The sequence below is a fragment of the Tamandua tetradactyla genome, chromosome 20, assembly GCF_023851605.1.
Source record: "Tamandua tetradactyla isolate mTamTet1 chromosome 20, mTamTet1.pri, whole genome shotgun sequence".
NCBI classification, from domain to species: domain Eukaryota; kingdom Metazoa; phylum Chordata; class Mammalia; order Pilosa; family Myrmecophagidae; genus Tamandua; species Tamandua tetradactyla.
In genome coordinates, this window is record NC_135346.1 from 18,832,505 (window position 1) to 18,859,802 (window position 27,298).

The 27,298-nt window shown below is 38.8% G+C and overlaps 1 protein-coding gene and 1 long non-coding RNA gene across 8 annotated transcripts in view; one reads left to right on the plus strand and one right to left on the minus strand.

The window, feature by feature from the left end:
- Positions 1–10,314, plus strand: part of LOC143665031 (uncharacterized) — an 82,955-nt gene extending 72,641 nt beyond the window's left edge. The window contains exon 3 of the long non-coding RNA XR_013166714.1: positions 10,113–10,314. This is a non-coding gene — a long non-coding RNA (uncharacterized LOC143665031). The remainder of the gene's footprint in view (positions 1–10,112) is intronic.
- The window catches only part of SIL1 (SIL1 nucleotide exchange factor), a 397,180-nt gene that overhangs the window by 158,195 nt on the left and 211,687 nt on the right, over positions 1–27,298 (minus strand). For all 7 annotated transcript variants that reach the window (XM_077138607.1, XM_077138608.1, XM_077138602.1 and 4 more), the window contains one exon: positions 8,825–8,945. In XM_077138607.1, coding sequence (XP_076994722.1) covers positions 8,825–8,945 — 121 coding nt within the window. The remainder of the gene's footprint in view (positions 1–8,824; positions 8,946–27,298) is intronic.

The following is a 27,298-nucleotide window of genomic DNA, read 5'->3' on the forward strand; positions in this document are numbered from 1 at the left end:
CAGCTGTATCCACAGCTGATTCCATTTGTAATCAGCCAAGGGGAGTTTCTGCAACCAGTGATGCTCAATCTAATCACTGGGAGCCTTTTAAGGAGGATTCAGAAGAGACAGGCTCTCTTCCTGCTTCGGCCAGCAAGCCTCTCCTGTGGAGTTCGTCCAGACCCTCCATTGGAATCGTCAGCTTCACAGCCTGACCTGCGGATTTTGGACTCTGCGTTCCCACAGTCACATGAGACACTTTTATAAATTTTATATTTGCAAGTGTTCCATGTTGATTCTGTTTCTCTAGAGAACCCTAACTAACACAATTATATATATTACTTTTTAGTTTCTACTGTATTAGAATAGGTAGAAGAAAATAACTGAAACTGCTGAACTCTAATACAGTAGCCTTGATTCTCTTTTTAAAATATTTTTATTGAGAAATCTTCAAACACAGGCAGTCCATACATCGTGTACATCAATGGCTCACAATATAAGCAAATAGTTGTGTATTTATTACCTTGGTCTTTTTTTCAAACATTTGTATCACTCCAGAAAAAAAAAAGAAAAAATTCATACATACCATACATCTAACCCCCTACTAACCACCAGTATTTCCAGCTACCTAATTTATTTTAAATATTATGTATTTATTTATTTTACCATGTTTTTTACTCATCTGTCCATACCCTGGATAAAAGGAGCATCAGACGCAAGGTTTTCACAATCACACAATCACATTGTAAAAGCTATATAGTTACAAAGTCATCTTCAAGAATCAAGGCTACTGGAACACAGTTCAACAATTTAGGTACTTCCCTCCAATCACTTCAATACACCATAAATTGAAAAGGTATATCAATATAGTGCATAAGAATGCCCTCCAAGATAAAAGATAACCTCTCTACTCTGTTTGAACTCTCTCAGCCACTGAAACTTTATTTTGTCTCATTTCTCTCTTCCCCCATTTGGTCAAGAAGCCCTTCTCAATTCCTTGTGTAGCCTTGATTCTTGATGATGATTGTATAACTATATAACCTTTATGGTGTGACAGTGTGACTGTGAAAATCTTGTGACTGACACTCTCTTTATCCTGTATATGGGTAGATGAGTAAACAAATAAAGACTAAATAAATAAATAAACAAATACTGGGGGTGATAAGGGCTATGGAATGTTTTGGGTATTCTTTTAAGTTATTTTAATTTTTTATTTTTGAGTAACAAAAATGTTCTAAAATTGACTGTGGCGATGAATGCACAACTATATGATGATACTATGAGCCATTGATTATATACTTTGGATGATTACATGGTATGTGAATATATCTCAATAAAACTGTATTAAAAATTGCTCCTTTTAGATTAAAAAAAAAAGGATCAAAGACCTAAATACAAAAGCCAGCACCATCAAACTCCTAGAAGAAAACAGAGAAATATCTTCAAAACCTTGTGTTAGGCAATGGTTTCATAGATTTTACACCCAAAGCACAAGCAAGAAAAGATAAAACAGATAAATAGGACTTCACCAAAATTTAAAACTTCTGTGCATTAAAGAACTTTAACATGAAAGTAAAAAACAACCTATTCAATGGGAGAAAATATTTGGAAACCACATATTTACTGAAGGCTTAGTATCTAGAATACATAAAGAAATCTTACAACTCAACAATTAAAAAAAACAAACAAAGCAATTTAAAAATGGGCAAAAATCTTGAAGAGACACTTCTCCAAAGAGCATATAAAAAATGACTAGAAAGCACATGAAAAGAAGCTCAACATCATTAGCTATTAGGGAAATGTAAATCAAAGCCACAACCAGATACCATTTCACACCCATTAGAATGGGGACTAATAAAAAACAAAAACAGAAAATTACAAAGTGTTGGAAAGGATATGGAGAAATAGGAAAACTCATTTATTGCTGGTGGCAATGTAGAATGGCAAAGCCACTATGGAAGACAATTTGGCAGTTCCTCAGAAAGTTAAGCATAGAATTACCTAATAATCTAGCAATCCCATTTCTAATTATACACCCCAGAGAACTGAAAGCAAGGACTCAGAGGTTATTTACACACTGATTTTTCATAGCACCACTAGTCACAATTGCCAAAAAACAGAAGCAACCCAAGTTTCCATCAATTGATCAATATTATTCAGCCATAAAAAGGAATGAAGTTCTGACATGGCTGGACCTGGAAGACATCATGCTGAGTGAAATATACCAGATACAATAGGACAAATATTGTATTATCTCACTGATAGGAAGTAATTACAATAAGCAAATAGAGTCAGAATCTAGAATACAGCTTACCAAGGATGGTGTGAGGGTAGGGAGCAGGGAAGATAAGGCTTAATATATAAAGAGTTTCTCTTTGGGACAATGGAAAAGTTTTGGTAATGGATGATGGTTATGGTAGCACAACGTTGTAAACCAAATTAACAGCACTGAATTACATATTGGCATGTAGGTAAAAGGAGAGGTTTTAGGTTGTATATAGGTTCTAGATTAAAAACATTTTTAAATTCATGGAACTACACAACACAGTGAAACTTAAGTTAAACCATGCACTAAAGTTAATAATACAATTATAAAAATGTGCTTTCATCAATTTAACAAATGCACCACATCAACAGAAATTGTTAATAATAGGGGGTTATACAGGAATCCTGTATTTTATTTATGGTTGTTCTATAAAATCACAATATCTCTTGTAAAAAAAAATGAAATAAAAAATATTAAATCAATACTCAACACATTCCTCAAAACCCTATTAGAGTGAAAAAAAAATCCCTTTACAATAACCAAAGGAATCAAATATTTAAGGATAAATTAACTAAGGACACAAAATACCTGTACACAGAAAACTGAAAGAAATTGCTAAAAAACATCAAAGAAGACCTAAATAAATGGAAGGGCATGCTGAATTTATGGACTGGAAGACTAAATATAGTTAAGATGTCAATTCTGCCCAAATTGATCTAAAGATTCAATGCAATACCTATTAAAACCCCAACAAATTACTTTGCAGAAATAGAAAAACCAATAACCAAAATTATTTAGAAGGGTGGGGTGCCCCAATTAGCTAAAAATATCTTAAAGAAAAGTGAAGTGGGAGGTCTCATATTACCTAACTATAAAGCATAATACAAGGCTATGGTGGTCAAAACAGCATGGTACTGGCATGAAGATAGATATACTGACCAGTGGAATCTAATTGAGTGTTCAGAAATAGACCTCTCATATACAGACAATTGATCTTTGATAAAGTGGTCAAGCCAACACAACTGGGACAGAGCAGCCTCTTCAATAAACGTGTTTGGAGAACTGATATCTTTATGCAAAAGAAAGAACGAGGATCCTATCTCATACCCTATACAAAAACTAACTCAAAATGGACCAAAGACCTAAACATGAGAGTTAATACCATAAATCTTTTAGAAGAAAATGTAAGGAAATATAAATCTTGTAATAGGAGATGATTTCCTAGACCTTATAACCAAAACATGAACAATGAAAAAGAGATAAATGGGATCTCCTCAAAATTAAACCTTTTTGTGTATCAAAGAACTCTGTCAGGAAAGTAAAAAAGCAGCTTACACAAAATGAGAGACAATATTTGGAAATGACCTATCACATAAGGGTTTAATATCCAAATATATAAAGAGATTCTACAACTCAACAACAAAAAGACAAACAATCCAGTTTAAAAAATGGGCAAAAGACATTTCTCAGACACTTCTCAGAAGAGGAAATACAAATGGCTAAAAGGCAACTGAAAAGATGCTCAACTTCCTGGCTATCAGGGAAATGCAAATCAAAACTAAAATGAAGTATCATCTGACACCCACTAGAATAACCATTATCATAAAAACAGAAAATGACAAGCACTAAAGAGGATGTGGAGAAAGAGGCACACTTATCCACTGTTGGTGGGAATGTAAAATGGTGCAACTGCATTGGAAGGCAGTTTGGTGGTTTCTCAGGAAGCTAAGTATAGAATTGCCATATGATCCAACAATACCATTATTAGGTATATATTCAGAGGAACTAAAGGCAAGTACACAGATGGACATCTGCACACCAATGTTTATAACAGCATCATTTACAATTGCCAAGAGATGGAAACAGTACAAGTGTCCATCAACAGATGGGTGGCTAAACAAGCTAAGGTATATACATATGATGGAATATTATGCAGCTGTAAGATAAAATAAATTCATGAAACATGTAACAACGTGGATGAAACTTGACAATATTATGCTGAGTGAAATTAGCCAGAAACAAAAGGACAAAAATACTCTATGGTCTCACTAACATGAACACTAACATTAGTAAGTGAACTCTGAGAGTTAAAGTTCAGAACACAGGTTATCAGGAGATAGAAAGAAGGTAGAGATTGGGCATTTGGTGCTGAAGGAGTATAGAATGTACAACAAGACTGGCTGTAAAAATGCAGAAATGGATAGCACAATACTATTTGATGGTAGCACAATAATATAAATACACTGGATGAAGCTAAACATGAACATGCATGGGAGAAAAGCTAGGGGCATGTGTGACACCAGAAGGAAAGATAGGGGATATAGACTGAGACAGTATAACTTAGGAATGCCTAGAGTGGACCATGATGGTGACCAAATGTACAAATATAAGAAAGTTTTTGCATGAGGGAGAACAAATGAATATCAACATTGCAAGGTGTTGAAAATGCGATAATATACATGAAAAATCACCATCAATGCAAGCGAGGGTCTATACTCAACAGTAACATTGTAATATGTGTATACTATATGTAACAAAGCCATATGCCAAAACTAAACTTCAATAAGCAGAGGATATGGGGAAGGGGTATGGGATTCTTTACAGAAGAAAAGGAAATGTCTACATTTAGAATGTGGTGGCAAAGGCATGGCTAGGTGATTATACCAGGAACCACTGATTTTTTACTGAGATTGGATTGTATGAATTGCATATAAAACTGGTTAAAAATGAACAGAGATACAAGTGTTGGAGAAAATGTGGAGAAAGAGATTAACTGTTTACTGTTGGAAGGGAAACTAAGAGTGCAGCTCCTCTGGAGGGCAGTGTGGTGGTTCCTCAGTAGGCTAGGGGTGGGGTTGCCATATGATCCTGCAACTCCACTGCTAGGTACATACCTGAAAGAGCTGATAAATAGCCTTGATTCTTGAAGACAATTATATAACTAACTAGCTTTTAGAAAGTGACCGTGTAATTGTGAAAATCTTGTGTCTGATGCTCCTTTCATCCAAGATATGAACAGATGAGTAAAAAAAAAAAAAAAGGACAAAAAAATAAATAGGGGGGCATAAGGGGTAAAAAAGAAAATTGGATACATTGTAATACTAGTGCTGAATGAGAGGGAGGAATAAGGGGTATGGGATACATGGGTTTTTTCTTGTCTCTTTTTTCTGGAGTCAGGCAAATGTTCTAAAAATGACCATGGTGATGGATACACATCTATGGTTTGGTATTGTGAGCCAGTGATTGTATGCTTTGGATGGACTGTATGTGTGTGAAGGTAGCTCAATAAAAATGTTTTTTAGTTTAAATTCTATTAGGTGTGGCCACTGCCTACCTCTCCACACTCATTTTCTATCAGTCTCATTCCTTTGCCCTACTCTCCATTCACCCTGATCATTTTTCTGTTTCTCAAACTTGACAACAGCTTTTCCTTGACAAAGTCAGGGACTCTTCTTACTATTCCCTCTGCTTGAAATGCTCTAACTCTAAACCTATAAGCCCATCTCTTTGCATGGTTATAGCCTTCTCATTCCTCATGTCTCGGCTCAAGTATCAGCTTTATGAAGCCTTCCAAAACCATCCTATCTAAAATGGCCTCCCCCAGGAATTCATCACCTTGTTTATTTCTTCCCTAGCAGTTATCACAATCTGTAATTAACTTATTTGTGTATTTATTAACCTGTTTCTGCCTGCCAGCTTCCATGAGACTGTTATCTTGTCTATTTTTTACTACAATATCCCCAGTATCTGGAACAAGAGCCTCTTATGAAGTGAAATGGACAAATGAAGCAAGTCAGTGGTCCTGTCCTTGGCCCACCCCTTTAACCATTATACCATACTGTACTCTGGTAAGCGTTCAACCCAAGATGGGACACCTTGGACAGAGTTCATTCCTCAGATCCCTAAGCACAGGGGGATGATTCCAAGAAGTTGGCTGTTCAAGGGCAGAAAGAGATGTGCTGGGGAGATGATGACAAGGATATTTAAATGTATAATGTGGGTTTATATGTACTAAAACCCACATTATACTGCAAAGCATAAATAGCAAGTAGGAAGCCTGCTGCTAGGAGGCAATCATGCACTGACTTCAGGCAGTGCCAGAAGGACTCTCTAGGACAAGCCAGAGTCAAGGATCCCATTTCAGGTCTTAGAGACCATAAGCGTTATAGTCCTAGGCACACAGCCAGAAACACATCTGGCAGGACTAGTAGAGAGACTGAAATAGGTTAGGCTTAACAGACCTATTTAGGCTTAACAGAGCTCATTTCGCTCTAGGATAGTGGTTCTTCTTACAGAAAGATCATCAGCTTCTTTGACAATCTGATGGAATCTTTGAGTCTTTTTCCCCCAAGCAAAATAAACAGGTAAACAAAATACTTTAACAATGGTTGCCTCGCCCTTACGCTGCTGTTTTCATTCTAGTGCTAAAGAGTTAGGAAGGTGCTATTGAATCAAATTGGGGGAGTACAAGATGAGGTCCACCCCAGGAGAAGGAAGTCACTGCCAGAAGCAGCCAAACACTCACTGAGCCCACAGCACCCAAATCACTTTGTCAACGTCATTGGGATTCTGTTCAGACAGGTCTGCTACTAGCTAAAAAACATTGAGAAAGCAGAGGACCTGTCCAGCACATTCCAGAGGTCCTTCCAGTGCCCTGGCCTCAGAAAATTTCCAAAGGAGAAAAGAGGCAGGAATAGGGACAAATATTTCTTCCTTATGCTGTGTCTACCACATATCAAATAGATGGCTCGGCTTTCTAATCTAAAAAAGATATGAGCAACAGAGAAAACAATAAGAGCTCCTACTGATGCTCTATAGTCAGGTATTAGAGAAGTAACTTCACATGGAATAGAAACCAACAAATAAAAAAACTCTAACTCAATCAAGTTTATAACCCACCCCCCCACCCCACCCCACCCCCCACACACAAATAGGCTTTTTTCTTTAGAAAGGACGATGTGGCTTAGATATGAGAAAAGACTACCTGAAAGTAGTTTGAGGCACTGAAATACATCTATATGTATGTGCTAGGGATCAGGGAAAGTTAGCAGAGGCTACAACAATGACATCTGATTATTTCTTAGACAGTATGAGAAAGAAATAATCCTGTATCCTGGGCCACTCCAAATAGTGCCTTTGTATAATAGAAAAGGTGCTTTTTCCTCCTGGCAATCCCCCCAGGATGGCACAAGGTGGGGCAAGTGGAATTGGTTTCAATCTCCTGTTCACTCCCTCAGTTGCTCAGGGCACAGTCTGCATAACCATAGGACATGGTCCTGCCAAAGACAAACTTCCCTTTCTCTTTCTCTTGTTTGCCTCATTGGTGTCAGAAAGGCAGGCCAGATTGAGCAACAATATCTCTCATTCTACATGTTCTTCCGGAAACTTGTCACTGCAAGGTCCCTTTCTAATTTTAGGATGCCTCATAAATAGCTGCAAAGTGTTGTTAAAATAATAAAAATCAAAGGGTTGAGTAACACTAAACAACTCAATCCATGGCTGATTCCCAATACTTGCTTCTATTAGAATAGGAAATGGCAAACTATCAGTTAAAAGCCAGATAATAATTTAGGCTTTTTTTGGATTTGTGGTCTCAATCCTGACTACTCAGCTCTGATGCTGTAGCAAGAAAGCAGCCACAAACAATACATAATTGAATGAACGTGGCTGTGCTCCAATAAAACTTTATTTATGGGCTTCGATATCTGAAATTTCATATAGTTTTCATAAAAGTCATGAAATACTATTCTTATTTTGATTTTTTCCAATTATTAAAAACTGAAAAAACAACTTAGTTTGCAGGCCATACAAAAACAAGCAGCACAGACCCAATGTGGCCCACAGGCCATAGTTTGCTGGACCCAGTGTTAGAAACTTCATGGCTGGTATACCAACCTTTCCAATTGCACAAGTCCAGCAGCCCCTACAACCCCATACCTCAAACTCCTTTCCCCTCATGCAGGAAATACAAAGCAGAAAAGATGCTTTAATTCAAGGCGAAGAACAGGAAAATAGAGAATTCTCCAAAATCAAATACTCCAAAGTTGTTATTACAAATTAAGGGAACCTCTAACCATTGGAGTACTGCAGTTGCTTCCACTTTTACATTATAAGAAAGCCTGTTTTAATATGGACTAACAAGAGGAAAAGTTAGTCTGAATTAAAGACTTTAAAATGCAATTTTATTGTTCACCAAGGAAGTATTACTGCAAAGCAGAAGGCCTAACAGGCCTGTTTTAATGAATAGATGACTCATCTGTAATCAGCACATTTATTGTTGGGATTCAAATGGGTGCTCTTAAAGTACTGGGAAAACAGCTTCATTTTTAAAGCAGGTTAAACATTCCCCATACAGTCTTCTTTAAAGTATCAATTTGCTTTGCAAACTGTTTCTTTCCAAGGACTGTAGAAGTAAACTTTCATAAAACCCTGACAGATTTATCACAAATTCTAGGGGATTAAATTTCAAAATAAAATAAAGTTGCATTAATTTGGGTAAGAAACATCACATCATTACTTTCAGTATTACAAAATCAATGCCTTCACTTAGTCTCCCAGTTCTTAGGGTTGACCATATACCTTTTGCCTTTTTTCAACTCTTTCAAATTATTTCGGAATTTATCCTCATTTTGAAGTTTCACTTCTCTTGCACCAGTCTGGAGATGCAGCCTCACATGGGATCCGGCAGGGACTGCCTGACCTAAAAGCCAAGAAGAGAGAAGGATCATGAGGTGTGGGGTCCTCAGAGGGTTACGGGATTGGAATGTTGGAATGGTTGGCTAACGAGCCAACAGAATTTATTAGTTTATGAATAAATCACACACACACACACACACACCATTCACATATATTCCTTTTCTAATACATATCTAGTAAGATGGGCAATTGGATCATAAGCTGACTCCAGAAACCAACACCCTCCCTGTCAGAACTTGACTATTTAAAGCCATTTTATGTTTTCTTTAAATTGAGTTAATAAGCTTTTTTGTTACGTACCTACTGCACTAGGTGAATACCTACTTATCCCTTAGTACACAGCTACATTACTGCCTCCCCCATGACCCTCTTTCACTCCTCGCCTGGGTCCCACAGAACACCAGATAGCTTGCCATTCCAGCACGCTAATGCCTCACCACCCCCATCTGTTTAATGAGGTTCCTTCTGTAAGGCTTCCTCCTCCCAGGGACTGTGTCTTCTTCCTTTCTATTTCCCCAGGCACTAGGGCAGAGCTTCGCACATAAAATTTGTGGCACTTAACATTTATGAGAAGGAAAAAGGAAGAGACTGGAAAGCAGGAGGACATAGCAAGCTAAGGAGGCAGGGAATGGATCCAAGAGTAACTGAAAACCCACACCCACCTCTGTCAGAGGAGCTAATCCACCAGCTGGGAAAGCAAGTGTTGTGAATGGATGGGATATTCATACACATTGCACAAAGTTACCCAAGGATAGTTAAAAAGCAAAATCACATACTACAAATGGAATGTTATACTCATTCATTCATTCATGCAACTGATATTTGCAGAGCAACTGTGAAATACCAGTCACTGTGGCAGGCACTAGGAATACAAAGAAGAATTTTAGTAGCCTCTGGGATACAGAATTTCAGGGGAAAAGGATTTTCAGATTAGAAATCTAGAAGCAGAGATTTGGCTCTGATTCCTGGGCACTGACTCTGCTTTCTCCCTCCAGAGGATGACAGAACCTTGCTGAGTTTGATTTAAGAATCAAAAAAAGCTGACAATCAGAAAAAAAAAAATTGCTTCCAGGGAAGCACATAGCATAAGTTCTCAGAATAATCAGGTAAATCCTACATATATAAGGGCTTTGGTACAGTAAGAATGCAACACTTTTCTCAATTCTGACAGGACTCTGCTGAATTCTGAGTTTTACCAGTGACTATGCCCCCCATCAGAGAACCAAGGAGTCAGGGAAGCATCACGCCAAAATATGCTGCTTTTGTTCCTGCTGCCTGCTTCAACTGCAGTCTCTGTCATCTTTGACTACATAAAATTGGAGCTTACAGTGCAAATGGAATCTTCCTTCCAACTCAAAACCCATCCAAAATGCTGCAAGAATAAAATATACATTCAGAGTAGAGTGCAGAAATTCTTCTCTGGGGAGGATTCCTAAATAAGGTGAGCTAGGGGTTAAATGAGGCAGAAAGTGAGACCTAGTCTAAGAAAAAAGGGAATCCCAAATAGAGGGAGCCCATGCGCAAAGGCTCAGAAACTGACAAGCTGCATCCCAGAGGCAATGAGCAGAAGAGGCTGATGGAACAGGAAGCGCTGGGGGGAAGCTGTTAGGGTAGTAGGCCATCAGGAGTGCCAGGTTGGGGTTTCAAAATAATGCTATTAGTTGCTAATGACTGAGGGAGGTGGTCCTGGGAGGAGAGGAGACTGAAAACTAACCAGTAAGGACAACAAAGAGTTAGCAACTCCTATCCTATTCCTATGATCTAGGGGGTGAGGGAACTACTACAGCATTACCCTCATCTCTGAACTTGTGAAGAGGAGAGATTGCCTCACCTGGAAGGACCCAAAACCTAATAAACAACAAGTCCCTTCCTGGTTGGATACTAAGCAGGTTATCCTTGGTTTTTCTTCTTTTCTTCTCCTCCCCTCATACCCAATTTATCTTCAAAAACTGTTGATGCTCTATATCTCTTGAATTCCTACCCTTTTCTCCATGTTTCTCACCTTTGCTATTGCTCAGGCCATCACCACCTCTATTCCCGATACTGCAATAGCCTCCTGGCTAGCCTTCCCTATTCACTCTTACCTCCCAGTCCAACTATTCTTTACAATTAATGAACTGTTTTCTCCAAAACACAAACCTCACCATGTCATTCTCCTGCTTCAAATGGTTTCCTACTATTCTAAGGTTAAAGAACACCCTGCTCAGTGTGGGTCTGCGGTATTCTCCAGCCTTGTGTGCCTTTCATTCCCCACACTCCCTCCTACTATGGGGCCATTTTTACCTGCTGTTCTCTTTGTCTGGAACACTTTTTGCAACCCCAGACTCCATCTCCTCAAATTCTACTCCCAGCTAAGAGTCACCTCCTCTGAGAGGAATCCTCCGTTCTCCCAGAGCAGATCCAGTTGCCCTCTAAAGGCTTTTCACAAAACTTTTCCTCATAGCCTTTACCACAAACGGTAGTTATATTTTAGTTATTGTATTTATGTGGTTAATGTAAATGCTCACCATTTTATCCCTAGGGCCTAGCAAATACTAAACCCTAAATAATCATTTATTGAGTGAAAAACTGAAAATGAGAAAAAAGTCCAGCTAATCCAGGGGTACATGGAAAGGACAACAAAGATTTTCACTAGGGCACGTAGATTCATAATAATTAGCAGTTATGGTAATACTTACATTTTTAGTAGTAATAATGCTAATATATTAGTAATAATAATAATAATAGTTTCTTGACTTTTAGGACTTTTTAACAAAGAAAGAAATTGAAAAGAAGAAAGCACGTGAATTTATAAGCTTCAGAACCTAACAGGTTAGACTGCGCTAAGTCGGCCAAGAAAGAGTCTAGGATATTATGGGAATCGATTCATTTCATTTGAAGAAAATTCTAAAATTACCCTCTTCACATAAGACACCACAGGGGGCAAGAGCAACCACAATAGCATTAACTTAAAATACAGGTTACACTCACTTAAAATATACAAACCAGCCACCATGGAAGCAGCAGTGGCAGAGGCAGCAGAAAATACAGTGTCAAATGTCTCCACCCCGTTGGGAAAAGGGCCAAGTTAAAGAGAGCATATGATCTGACCTGTATCCTTCTAGGGCCTCTGTGAACACAGGGGAAGAAGAGTGGCAAAGAGGAATCACAAGATACATGTAGCTAAAGGTAAAGAGTTAAGGATTGGAGGATAGAAGACAAGGAGAAAGCCAGGAAATGAGATAGGGACACAGAAAGGCACATAGACCTGCAAGGCCTGTAATGTCAGTCTCCCTCCCTACCCCTGGATTCCTGGAGGCAGATCCCAAGGCTGAGAGTACCCCAGCATAAGGTGGCCTGTCTGACTGACTAAGACCTATTAGGAAATTGCATTATTGACTTCAATCACTACCAAAGATCCAGGTAACAACCTCCTGTTCTTCCCAAGAAAAAGAAAATCTGTAGTAGATCTCATCCTTCTTACCCATTTTCTTCCCCCCTCCTTAAGGCTTTGCAGTTCCTTCCACTAGAGGTGGTCTTTACTTTGCCATCTTCTGACTTTAGATGAGGCTTGTGACATGCTTTAGCCAATGGGGATGTTTGCATATGTGACACAACCAGAGGTTTAAAATCTGTTTGCGTGACTGGCTTGTGTCTTGTGTTTCTGTGATCTCATGAGAAGAACATGCTAATGTTAGCCTTCTGAACCAAGATGGATGAGTGATTCATGGGGCAGACCTGGACCCAAACCATAGACTGGAGCCAAGCCCAGCTGAACCCATCCATCTTCATCCAAGTCCAACTGATCTGCAAACATGTGAATGAAAACAAATAACTATTGCCGTTGTTTAACGTTTTACTTTGAACTACCTTTAAACTAACACAAAACATATACACACATGACTTCCGGAGAAGATGGCGGCTTAGTAAGACGCGCAGATCTTAGTTTCTTCCCCAGGACAGCTACTAGGGGAGTAGAAACGATACAGAACAGCGCCCAAAGCCACAACAGAGATAAAAAAGACAGCGTACCCCATCCTGGAAAGGCGGGCTGGCTGAGAGAAGTCGCTCAGGTGAGATCGCCAAGGCGCACGGGCTTCACCGGGCGGGGCGGCAAGCGGCCGGAGTCACTCCCTTCCCCCTTCCCGGGCCAGCTGGGAGAATTGGACAGGCGGTTCCCTGAAACCGCGGCGGCTGGCGCCCACACCACACGCGGCCCCCCGGACCAACTGAGAGAATTGGATCGGAAATCCCCAGGCAGCGGAGAACGGTGACGGGTGGGGGAGGCCCCTTCCAAACCCGTGACTCCCCGAAACGTGCACTCACCCGGGCGGGCGGCTGCTGCTGGCACCCTCCCGCCACGCTTGTCGCCCGGGCAACTAGGAAATTCAGACGGGCGCTTTCCTGGGCTGTGGCGGCCAGCAACCCTCCCCGCATTTGGACCCCGGGCCGGCTCGAACCCTTCCAAGCCGCTTCGGCTAGCGAACCTCCCGGACGGCGAGAGTTTTCCAAAGTTAAAGGTCCCACAGCACCTTTTACTGGTGGGACCCACAGACAAACGTGTGCCACGAGCGCCACCTACTGGGCAGGATAAGAAAAACAGAACCCAGAGATTTCACAGAAAAATCTTCCAAACTTTTGGATCCAATACCCAGGGAAATCTGTCTAAATGCGCAGACGCCAACAGAAGATATCGGATCACGCTCAAATAATTGAAAATATGGCCCAGTCAAAGGAACAAACCAATAGTTCAAATGAGATACAGGAGCTGAGACAACTAATGCTGAATATACGAACAGAAATGGAAAACCTCTTCAAAAACCAAATCGATAAATTGAGGGAGGACATGAAGAAGACATGGGCTGAACATAAAGAAGAAATAGAAAAACTGAAAAAACAAATCACAGAACTTATGGAAGTGAAGGACAAAGTAGAAAAGATAGAAAAAACAATGGATACCTACAATGATAGATTCAAAGAGACAGAAGATAGAATTACTGATTTGGAGGATGGAACATCTGAATTCCAAAAACAAACAGAAACTATTGGGAAAAGAATGGAAAATTTTGAACAGGGTATCAGGGAACTCAAGGACAATATGAACCGCACAAATATACATGCGGAGAAGAGAAGGGAAAAGGAGGAGAAAAACTAATGGAAGAAATTTTCACTGAAAATTTCCCAACTCTTATGAAAGACCTAAAATTACAGATCCAAGAAGTGCAGCGCACCCCAAAGAGAATAGACCCAAATAGGCGTTCTCCAAGACACTTACTACTTAGAATGTCAGAGGTCAAGGAGAAAGAGAGGATCTTGAAAGCAGCAAGAGAAAAACAATCCATCACATACAAGGGAAACCCAATAAGACTATGTGTAGATTTCTCAGCAGAAACCATGGAGGCTAGAAGACAGTGGGATGATATATTTAAATTACTAAAAGAGAAAAACTGCCAACCAAGACTCCTATATCCAGCAAAATTGTCCTTCAAAAATGAGGGAGAAATTAAAACATTCTCAGACAAAAAGTCACTGAGAGAATTTGTGACCAAGAGACCAGCTCTGCAAGAAATACTAAAGGGAGCACTAGAGTCAGAACCGAAAAGACAGAAGAGAGAGGTATGGAGAAGAGTGTAGAAAGAAGGAAAGTCAGATATGATATATATAATACAAAAGGCAAAATGGTAGAGGAAAATATTATCCAAACAATAATAACACTAAATGTTAATGGACTGAATTCCCCAATCAAAAGACATAGACTGGCAGAATGGATTAAAAAACAGGATCCTTCTATATGCTGTCTACAGGAAACACATCTTAGACCCAAAGATAAACATAGGTTGAAAGTGAAAGGTTGGGAAAAGATATTTCATGCAAATAACAACCAGAAAAGAGCAGGAGTGGCTATACTAATATCCAGCAAGTTAGACTTCAAATGTAAAAAAGTTAAAAGAGACAAAGAAGGACACTATATACTAATAAAAGGAACAATTAAACAAGAAGACATAACAATCATAAATATTTACGCACCGAACCAGAATGCCCCAAAATACATGAGGAATACACTGCAAACACTGAAAAGGGAAATAGACACAAATACCATAATAGTTGGAGACTTCAATTCCCCACTCTCATCAATGGACAGAACATCTAGACAGAGGATCAATAAAGAAATGAGAATCTGAATATTACTATAAAGGAGCTAGACTTAACAGACATTTATAGGACATTAAATCTCACAACAGCAGGATACACCTTTTTCTCAAGTGCTCATGGATCATTCTCAAAGATAGACCATATGCTGGGTCACAAAGCAAGTCTTAACAAATTTAAAAAGATTGAAATCATACACAACACTTTCTCGGATCATAAAGGATGAAGTTGGAAATCAATAATAGGCGGAATGCCAGAAAGTTCACAAATACGTGCAGGCTCAACAACACACTCTTAAACAACGAGTGGGTCAAAGAAGAAATTGCAAGAGAAATTAGTAAATACCTCGAGGCAAATGAAAACGAAAACACAACATATCAAAACTTATGGGATGCAGCAAAGGCAGTGCTAAGAGGGAAATTTATTGCCCTAAATGCCTATATCAGAAAAGAAGAAAAGGCAAAAATGCAGGAATTAACTGTTCAATTGGAAGAACTGGAGAAAGAACAGCAAACTAATTCCAAAGCAAGCAAAAGGAAAGAAATAACAAAGATCAGAGCAGAAATAAATGAAATTGAAAACATGAAAACAATAGAGAAAATCAATAAGACCAGAAGTTGGTTCTATGAGAAAATCAATAAGATTGATGGGCCCTTATCAAGATTGACAAAAAGAAGAAGAGAGAGGATGCAAATAAATATCAGAAATGGAAGAGGAGACATAACTACTGACCTCACAGAAATAAAGGAGGTAATAACAGGATACTATGAACAACTTTATGCTAATAAATACAACAATTTAGATGAAATGGACGGGTTCCTGGAAAGACATGAACAAACAACTTTGACTCAAGAAGAAATAGATGACCTCAACAAATCAATCACAAGTAAAGAAATTGAATTAGTCATTCAAAAGCTTCCTAAAAAGAAAAGTCCAGGACCAGATGGCTTCACATGTGAATTCTACCTAACGTTCCAGAAAGAATTAGTACCAATTCTCCTCAAACTCTTCAAAAAAATCGAAGTGGAGGGAAAACTACCTAATTCATTCTATGAAGCCAACATCACCCTCATACCAAAACCAGACAAAGATATTACAAAAAAAGAAAACCACAGACCAATCTCTCTAATGAATATAGATGCAAAAATCCTCAATAAAATTCTAGCAAATCGTATCCAACAACACATTAAAAGAATTATACATCATGACCAAGTAGGATTCATCCCAGGTATGCAAGGATGGTTCAACATAAGAAAATCAATTAATGTAATACGCCATATCAACAAATCAAAGCACAAAAATCACATGATCATCTCAATTGATGCAGAGAAGGCATTTGACAAGATTCAACATCCTTTCCTGTTGAAAACACTTCAAAAGATAGGAATACAAGGGAACTTCCTTAAAATGATAGAGGGAATATATGAAAAACCCACAGCTAATATCATCCTCAATGGGGAAAAATTGAAAACTTTCCCCCTAAGATCAGGAACAAGACAAGGATGTCCACTATCACCACTATTATTCAACATCGTGTTGGAGGTTCTAGCCAGAGCAATTAGACAAGAAAAAGAAATACAAGGCATCAAAATTGGAAAGGAAGAAGTAAAACTATCACTGTTTGCAGACGATATGATACTATATGTCGAAAACCTGGAAAAATCCACAACAAAACTACTACAACTAATAAATGAGTACAGCAAAGTAGCAGGTTACAAGATCAACATTCAAAAATCTGTAGCATTTCTATACACTAGCAATGAACAAGCGGACGGGGAAATCAAGAAACAAATCCCATTTACAATTGCAACTAAAAGAATAAAATACCTAGGAATAAATTTAACTAAAGAGACAAAAAACCTATATAAAGAAAACTACAAAAAACTGTTAAAAGAAATAACAGAAGACCTAAATAGATGGAAGGGCATACCGTGTTCATGGATTGGAAGACTAAATATAGTTAAGATGTCAATCCTACCTAAATTGATTTACAGATTCAATGCAATACCAATCAAAATCCCAACAACTTATTTTTCAGAAATAGAAAAACCAATAAGCAAATTTATCTGGAAGGGCAGGGTGCCCCGAATTGCTAAAAACATCTTGAGGAAAAAAAACGAAGCTGGAGGTCTCGCGCTGCCTGACTTTAAGGCATATTATGAAGCCACAGTGGTCAAAACAGCATGGTATTGGCATAAAGATAGATATATCGACCAATGGAATCGAATAGAGTGCTCAGATATAGACCCTCTCATCTATGGACATTTGATCTTTGGTAAGGCAGTCAAGCCAACTCACCTGGGACAGAACAGTCTCTTCAATAAATGGTGCCTAGAGAACTGGATATCCATATGCAAAAGAATGAAAGAAGACCCATCTCTCACACCCTATACAAAAGTTAACTCAAAATGGATCAAAGATCTAAACATTAGGTCTAAGACCATAAAACAGTTAGAGGAAAATGTTGGGAGATATCTTATGGATCTTACAATTGGAGGCGGTTTTATGGACCTTAAACCTAAAGCAAGAACACTGAAGAAGGAAATAAATAAATGGGAGCTCCTCAAAATTAAACACTTTTGTGCATCAAAGAACTTCATCAAGAAAGTAGAAAGACAGCCTACACAATGGGAGACAATATTTGGAAATGATATATCAGATAAAGGTCTAGTATCCAGAATTTATAAAGAGATTGTTCATCTCAACAACAAAAAGACAGCCAACCCAATTACAAAATGGGAAAAAGACTTGAACAGACACCTATCAGAAGAGGAAATACAAATGGCCAAAAGGCACATGAAGAGATGCTCAATGTCCCTGGCCATTAGAGAAATGCAAATCAAAACCACAATGAGATATCATCTCACACCCACCAGAATGGCCATTATCAACAAAACAGAAAATGACAAGTGCTGGAGAGGATGCGGAGAAAGAGGCACACTTATCCACTGTTGGTGGGAATGTCAAATGGTGCAACCACTGTGGAAGGCAGTTTGGCGGTTCCTCAAAAAGCTGAATATAGAATTGCCATACGACCCAGCAATACCATTGCTGGGAATCTACTCAAAGGACTTAAGGGCAAAGACACAAACGGACATTTGCACACCAATGTTTATAGCAGCGTTATTTACAATTGCAAAGAGATGGAAACAGCCAAAATCTCCATCAACAGAAGAGTGGCTAAACAAACTGTGGTATATACATACGATGGAATACTATGCAGCTTTAAGACAGGATAAACTTATGAAGCATGTAATAACATGGATGGACCTAGAGAACATTATGCTGAGTGAGTCTAGCCAAAAACTAAAGGACAAATACTGTATGGTCCCATTGATGTGAACAGACATTCGAGAATAAATTTGGAATATGTCATTGGTAACAGAGTCCAGCAGGAGGTAGAAACAGGGTAAGATAATGGACAATTGCAGTTGAAGGGATACAGACTGTGCAACAGGACTAGATACAAAAACTCAAAAATGGACAACACAATAATACCTAATTGTAAAGTAATCTTGTTAAAACACTGAATGAAGCTGCATCTGAGCTATAGGTTTTTGTTTTGTTTTGTTTTGTTTTGACTTTACTATTATGACTTTTATTTTTGTCTCTATATTAACATTCTATATCTTTTTCGGTTATGTTGCCAGTTTTTCTAAACCGATGCAAATGTACTAAGAAATGATGATCATGCATCTATGTGATGATGTTAAGAATTACTGATTGCATATGTAGAATGGTATGATTTCTAAATGTTGGGTTAATTTCTTTTTTTGCGTTAATTAAAAAAAAAAAAAGAGAAGGGGTAATTGGAGCTGAAGGGATACAGACTGTACAACGGGACTGGATATAAAAACTCAGAAATGGACAGCACAATACTACCCAATTGTAATGCAATTATGTTAAAACACTGAATGAAGCTGCATGTGAGGTATAGGTTTTTTGTTTTTGTTTTTTTTCTTTCTATTAATGTTTTAATTCTTATTCTGTTGTCTTTTTATTTCTTTTTCTAAATCGATGCAAATGTACTAAGAAATGATGAATATGCAACTATGTGATGTTATTAAGAATTACTGATTGTACATGTAGAATGGAATGATTTCTAATTGTTTTGTTAATTCTTTTTTTAATTAATAAAAAAAGGTAAAAAAAAAGACATATACACACATAAAAAAAAAAAAACTTACACAAAAGTTGCAAAAATAGCAGTTTCCATATATCCCTCATATAGCCTTCCCCGATGTTAACATCTTACACAACCATAGCACCATCATCAAAACAGAGAAACTAACAATACTATTAACCAAACTAAAGATCCTTTTCAAACCTTACCATTGTCCACTATTGTCCTTTTTTTGTCCCAGGATCCCACACGGCCTTTGGATATTATTTCTCCCTAGTCTCCTGAGTATGCAACAAGTTCTCAGTCTTTCCTTATCTTTCACAGCCATGAAAGATTAAAAATATTGATCAGTTATTTGAGCCTTTTTGATATACTCTCATGATGAGATGAGGTCATGCATCCCTGTCAGAAACATTGTACCACAGAAGTACCACAGAAACAATACCATGTCCCACTTACTGAATCATATGACATGGTACATGATGTCAACATGTCGCAACCAGTGATACTGACCTTGATCAATCAATAAAGGTAACTTCCACTAAGTTTTCTCACTTTAGTAAAGAAAAATCATGGAAGAAACTACCACAAAAACAAGTTTGGCAGTTTCTCAAAAGTTAAAAATAATTACCATATGATCCAACAATTCCACTACCATGTACACACCCAAGAGAAATAAAAATACATGTTCACAACAAAACTTGTACATGAATATTCACAGAAACATTATTTATAATAGTCAAAATATAGAAACAATTCAAAGGCCCATCATCTCACAAATGAATAAATAAAATGAGGCATATCCATACCATGGAATATTATTCCATCATAAAAAGGAAGGATGTTCTCACACTTGTGACAACATGGATGAACCTTGAAAACAGTATGAATGCACCGGACACAAAGAACCATATATTATATGATACTGTTTATACGAAATGCTCAGAATAGGCAAATCCATAGAGACAGAAAACAGATTGTTACCAGGGGAGGTACGGAGGAAGAGAATTAGGACTGACTGCTAAGGAGTACGAGATTTCCTTTTGGGTGGTGAAATATTTTGGATATTTCCAAAATCCAGAGTGGTGATAGCTGCACAACCCTGTGAATATACTATATATCACTATGAATTGTAAATGAAAAAAAATTATAGGAAAAATACTTCAGTATTATGCAAATTCCTTTTTACCTCAAAGTTTTGCTCACCATCAGAGGAATCCATCTGCAACATCACTGTGATGTTTGCTCAACACTGATTTATATCAATATGGACTTAATAATTAAACCTATTTAATTATCCATTTATATCAATACAGACTTAGGGATATTTATTTTACTCTATGGCTTATAATCCAACACAATAACTATTTATTTTGTTGCTCAAATTGTTTGGCCATTAGGAGCAATATATATATATATATATATTTGAAATTTGTATTTAGAAACTAAGATGTGGGTGCTCAGTGTGCTCATTACTGCTGGAATAGCATTGTTTCTGGGCTATCTTAGTGGCAGAGCTAGAAAGTTTATGTATGCATACTGTTTCACCCACATATAAACATCTATATGTCTATATCTATTTATCTGTTAAATGTTAAAAACTTCAAGTTTATACATATAGCTTGATTCAAATCCAACAGTACAGGGTTCATTTCAGTCATCTCTCATCCCTTATTTGTACCTTCTTTCAACAGTGAAAAACAGGGCTTTCATTATCTAAAATATATTTACTTATTGGCCAATCTAGTATAAAAATGAAGTAATTTCAGAATTGCTAACTCATACCCTTGTGAAAATTACCTTTACCAACTAGATTACAGCACTGATGTACAGTTCTTTCATCTTTAGCCTTAGCTAAAGACGCGGTTTTTCGGATTAGTTCTTTCCTTCCCTACCCTCTTTAGCATGATTATATTATTTATTTGTAATAAAGTCAGACTCATTTGTGTCTGTATTCTATTTTGTGGTCTCCTCCCCATCCCCATCCTGCTTGATTTAATTGTTTATCGAGGAGCATATGAAAGGTACGTAAACTATTACTATGGTTCTACAAATCAGAGCTATACAAAAAGAAACTACTATTTTTTTAAGCCATTAGGTTTTGAGTTGGTTTGTTTATTGTGGCTATCTATTCTAACGGTCCTGAAACAAGGACTTTAATAGTAACAAATATAAATAAGTAATTTTTTTTCTGATTACATAGTTTCTATCTTTTTAGTGATAAAATGTCCTTTTATAAAGTGAGATAATTAAGATGATAAATGGTAGTGGGTTGTTTCTATGATAAGGTCCTTAAATCACCAAACTAAAAACTTGGCCTTTGGTCTCCCAACTTTTCTTCTAAAGTTTTTCTGGTCCATGAAACACCATATTCTAGAAACCACTTATCTATTCTACTAATCTTCCCTAAGATGCTTGATACTTTTTCCTATTGTATATACTTAAAATAAGTGAATTTTATGACATGTAAATTATATCTCAAGAAAGTGATTTTTAAAAATGTCCATCCTTTGGATATAAAGCAGTACCCTCCCCCCTTCTGAATTACTGAAAAACAATTAATTTATCAGATGCAGTTTGATGTAGCCCCAAGTCTTGCTAGGGGCCAGGACAGAGAGCTGAGCTCAGAGCTGGGACACAGTCCTAAGAGGGCAGATCTGGGTATGGTAGGAACAGGAAAAGAGACCCAGGAAGCTTCAGGCCTTGAAGCACCTGGGCAAAAGGAGCTTTGAAAGGAGAGCAGGTGAGAAATAGAGACCCAAGAGGAAGGAGCCCACTCAAACGCCCATGGGAGACAGGTAGATAAGAGAGGTAAGGAGGACCATCTGTAAGACAAGGGGAACTTGTGAGGGCTATGAACAATGCCCCTTCTAAAAGCATTCAAATGAAAAAATTTAAAAGTCAAACAAAACCTATCTATAAATGGAATGAACCTCATCACAGCTAATTCGTGACTGCTAGAAAAGCAATCACCTATTAATAAGCTCAGTCTTTGTTCCAATCCATTCCAGTACCCAACAGTGAATAGAAACTTGCCCCTGTTGGACCCGAGGTGACAGGGCCCTCCTTGGGTAGTACCTGCAGCAAGGTTCAGCTCACCCTGCTTCGGTGGAAAAAGGACAAACTGAGATGCCTCAGTGCTCTTCCTATCTGCATCAGAAGTTTCAGTAGTGGCTTTGACAGGGGTGAAGGGTATGGAGTGTCATCTACAGACTCCTGCCTGGAAACTGCCCACTCCAGAGATTTCTAAGATCCTTCAAGTCATTCCTGGATGCAATGGCAGAAAATCAAGGGCTGCCTTGGCATTGTCTTCTCAGAACAGAGCTGGCCATGCCACTATGATCCTGGGACTCTGCTATCCACTAGCTCTGTCTTTAATGGGTGCATTTAGCCAAATCCCTTTTTCTCCCTGAATCGTAATGCCCTTAAGTGTCAAATGAGAAGAATCTGTTATATATGTTCTCCCTTATGTGCTAGGTTGTTATAAGAACATGTGAGAAAACAACTGTGTCTGTGCTCAAAAGTTAAAAGTGCTTCTGGAAATACAGCCCCAAAGAGACAAATGTCAACAGGCTAAAATAAAGACATTTTATTTATCAAGTCCTGTAGGTATGTGTTAACAAGAGTAAAAACATCTGATTATGCTAAGTCTCTGAAGGGCAGGGACCACAGTTCTGGCTCAGTTCCAGGCACAGAGTAGGCCTCCAGAAAGGTCAGGCTGAATGCCAATCCCCCACCAGCCTCCTGCCATCCCAGGCCAGAAGGAACAGGAGGAATATGAAATACGAAGGAAAGCCACTCACCTCACTGGGGCCTCCAAGCTGCTAACCAGGGCTGTTCAGAGCCAAGGCTTTATAAGCCTGGTTGTCATGACTACAACAGCCCTCTCCTCCTGCTTTTTTAATTCAAAACCCCCAATCAAGTCCTGGCAAAATCCTCGCCTCTAAAATGATATCTATCCTGTCTCTAAGGCAGGGACTTGAACTGAACCAGTAACAAGAAAATGTGCACAAACCTCTCCAGCATGCTGAATCTTGAACTAATGTTTCATGTTATTTTTAAGGTAACCACAAATGGACTCCTTTTTTAAAACAGCAAGACATACAGTGGTCCAGTCTAAACTGTAACTATATTTATGCATTCTTTAAAAGGACAAAACAATGACAAAATAAGAAAAATAAAAATATTCTCTGAATTGATTTTTAACTCTGCATCATAGAATCCTGAATTTGGGCAGGGCCTTAGAAGAGTTGTCTGGTATAAGGTCTCATCACAGGCAGAACTACCTTCCCTGCATTAAAGACCCTGAGAATAGCAGACACCACAGTTTTTCTTAGGGAATAGCTACTCTGACAGCAAACACCACTCCACAATACCACCCTCAAATCTCATCTGGTTCACCCTAACCAATTTCTCTTTCCCAACTGTCAAGGAGGAAAGACAACAGGTAGTCACTTGTCTCTATGCACAGAATTCACAAAAGCAATGCTTTCTAAGGACACCAACTATCAATGCATCTTAGAAGATTTCCTGTGTACCCTCCACAGCCATTAGGACAAGGGCTCAAAGTAACCACATCTTTGACACAGTGAGCCTCTTTCAAAGGGCATTTACTGAGAATTGGGCAACAGTCTGATTTTTACTAGGCATTCCTTATATCAATAGAGAATGGTACAACTGAGACAATAAGGGATGATAGCATTTTGACCAGAAAAACTAAGAATCCCATCATTGATCTGTCAGCCCTCCTTTACCAGACTTTAAACATGTACAGTGATTCTTCTCATCAGCCCAGAGAGCCCCCCAATATAATAAACTCAGAGGTGGAATAAAGGAGAGCAGAGGAGAAAGGGAGTAAAGCTGTTTTCACATAGACACTCCTGATGCCTACTTCCAGAACCAATAATTTCTTTGCTTCCCTTTTATCTCTACCCACAAAGTGTCCCATGCTCCTCTTTAGCAGAGACCACCCAGTGAGACTAACAAGTGTAGCACAGCCTCTTAAGCAGAGCATTTGGGCTTTTACAACTATGTTCAATAACCCTGAAAACTATGTTTCACTAGCGCCATTTCTCTTTTGGTAATTTTCCCTATAAAATTTTAAACATAAACAAACAAAAAAAATCTTAAATATGTTCAGATTTCACTCTATTTTCAATTGTATATGCATGCATGTGTGTGTTGGGGGGTGGAGAGATGGAGAAAAGGCTCAAGAAAACAAAAAGAAGACTCTTTTGAGGGTTCTAGAGTGCCTCCATTTCCCACCCAGGCACAATTTCATTAGCAGCTCATTAGCAGGAGTGGTGCAACCATTTCTGATTCTTATTTTTCATGATATTTATTGGTTAATTGACACTGGGAATACAGGTTGACTGAGAACCAAATGAAAGTGCTAAAACCACTCATTAGCTAAATTTAAAACACAAAGACAGTATTCTAAACACACCCTTTGTTCTTATGTATTTTCTTCAAACAGAAGTCATAATTTAATATGAGGGTTAAAAAAGCAAAGTGCCAAAGTATTGTGCTTTAATTCGTAATCCTTTCTTCCCACCCCATCAGTCTCCCGGGATCCTGACATCAAAATTGGCTCCATTTGTTCTCTTTTACAGCACCTGTTACCTCCACGGCCAAATAGGGTGCTCTGAGTTCTTTCAAACACAGCATCAGTTACTCTGGAACTCTACATGTTTCCTAGTGTCTGCCACAAAAGCCCCTTGGCTAGGATGCACCCTGCAGTGAGAAGAGAGGAAATCCATAAGTATTATGGGAACAGAATTCCTAGAGCAGAATTTCTCTCTGGACTAGCTCTAACGGATGGGACTTTGCAATCTCTTTGGCGGGGGGGGGGGGGGGGGGGGCTTTTTGGGAGATGAGGGGACAGAATGCAAATCAGAGTGGGAGAAGAAGCAGACAGAGAAACAGGTACAGTGTAGGGAAGGCAGTAATAAAAGCAACTGGTTCCAAGTCCTTGTACCCCAACCCTTGCATTGTGGGAGGGTCTTCCTTAAACATGGCAACTTGAACAACAAAGCAGAGGTCAGTCACCTGAGCCTTCTTTCATCTATCAAAGTGTGATGAGGATCCCAATTTGCATGCGCTTAGCTTAAAATTTGGGGTCATCTGCAAAAGGAGACCTACTAAGTTGTGCTATTCTTTGTTTTCCTCACCTGCACTGCTAGTTTCACCTAGAAGGAGCTGCAGCCTCTAGCATTTGGGTGACCCAGACAGTGGCTGATCCCAGTGGTGGAGGACAAAGGCTCAGGAAGACCCAGGTTGCAGGCTTGGTTCCACTGCTTAGTAAGTTCTAAGACCTTGTACAAATAACCTCTGTGACCCCATCTACAGAATGGGGCTCAGAGTACCCAGTTCATAGAGTCCACAAAATTTACAGTGAGAACTGAAAGAGAATGCATGCGAGATTCTTAGGACTGATACCAGAGAGCTCTCAATAATGGTGTTTGCCTGGGTCTTTTTTCCTGTGACCTGCACAGTTTTCCTAGTCCAGAGAGGGCCCAGTGACATGCCAGGTGGTCAAACTGAGTGTAATAGCTCTCAGTACATTCCAGGTTGAGTTCTGTAGAGGAGAGGTGAATATATTGTTTTTGTAGAATTTTCATGTCAGACTGTCTTATTAAGTCTACAAAATGTTCAATAACAATGAAGGCCAAAAGGCATCCAAATTGAGAAGAAAGCAAACGAGCTAGTTAAAACAGGCCTGTACCACACAGAAAACACCCAGTACAGCCTTCCTTGGCTCAGGCCATCTGCCGGCTAATGAAATCCATTTAAGATGTGGCAGCCTCTGTCCTACTCCCCAGATATTAGATCAGAAATCTAAAAGGCTTATATCCAGTAGCACAGCTTAGGCAAATATAGCAAGGATTTAAATGAGAACAACTGCCAAGCAGCTACAAGAGAGAGAGGTTTCAGGTTTCCAGATAAACTTAACTCAGTCATAGGCTTAAGCCAATTTTGCAACAATTCACCAAAGAGTTTATAAAAGCAACTGCCCTGCTCTGGCTTTCTACTCCTCAGGGGGCTGTCCTGGCAGGTGTTGAACCAAGCATGGGCAAGGAGGCCTGGATGTTCTGAGCTACTGAGCACAAGGCTAGTTCTCTAACAAACATGCTGATGTAGGTATTTACCACAGGCACCAGACCTCCACCCCATCTCCACAACAGCTAATGCTACCCCCAGTTGTGCCTTCCCCCAGTGATACCAAATCCTGAGCACCTAATGTGAATTTAGCAACTGTCACTTAATGATATACACTTCTACCCATTACACACTCTCAAGTCCCCTACAGGTATTCAGGCAGTGCTTGGATGCTCAGGTGTTGGTGCTCCCTCCCACTCATAAGTGGTGGATTCAGTTCCTACCTAGTACTACTGGTCTGGATCTCTCTTGATAGAAGTCAAATTTCAATGAGCCATCTTCATAACACCTCCCCATTTCAAATTTATAAAAGAGAAGGCAAACCCCTCATAAGTCCAGGTACCCCAGCATACTGAGCTAGAAAGAACCTTAAGAGATCATGAACAAAAAAAAACCCCACTATAAACATAAATGTTCCCTTCTTGTGCCAATACATAATCCATTACAGCCAGGCGAAACAACCCCAAAGGCAGCCCTGTTGGCACCTCCCTTCTTAAAAGTCTTCAGTGCTTCATTTCTATTCTTCAAAGTACCAAAATCCCAAGTGGTGATCAAGGCCTACCAAACCCAGTGAAGTCCTTTCCTGATACTCTCCACCTTATTTCCCTTATCCATAGGTAACCCATGCTCTGGCCAAACCCACCCCCATGCTTTCCCTGGTTCTTTATTTTTCTTAATGGGTCTCCCTATATACATTCATTTCTACATCTATATATACACATAGAGAGATAGATATGCGATATGTATATCATAGGGAATTCTATTCACAAAGGTTTTTTTGTTTTGTTTTGCTTTTGTTCTTGGGTGCATAGGCCAGGAATCGAACCCAAGTCTCCTGCATTTTCCTTGGTTCTCAATACTACCTCTTTTCTTGCTTTAGCCCATCAAATTCAACCCATTTCTAATGGCTTAGCTCAAACACCAAGCCCACAATGCAACTCTATACA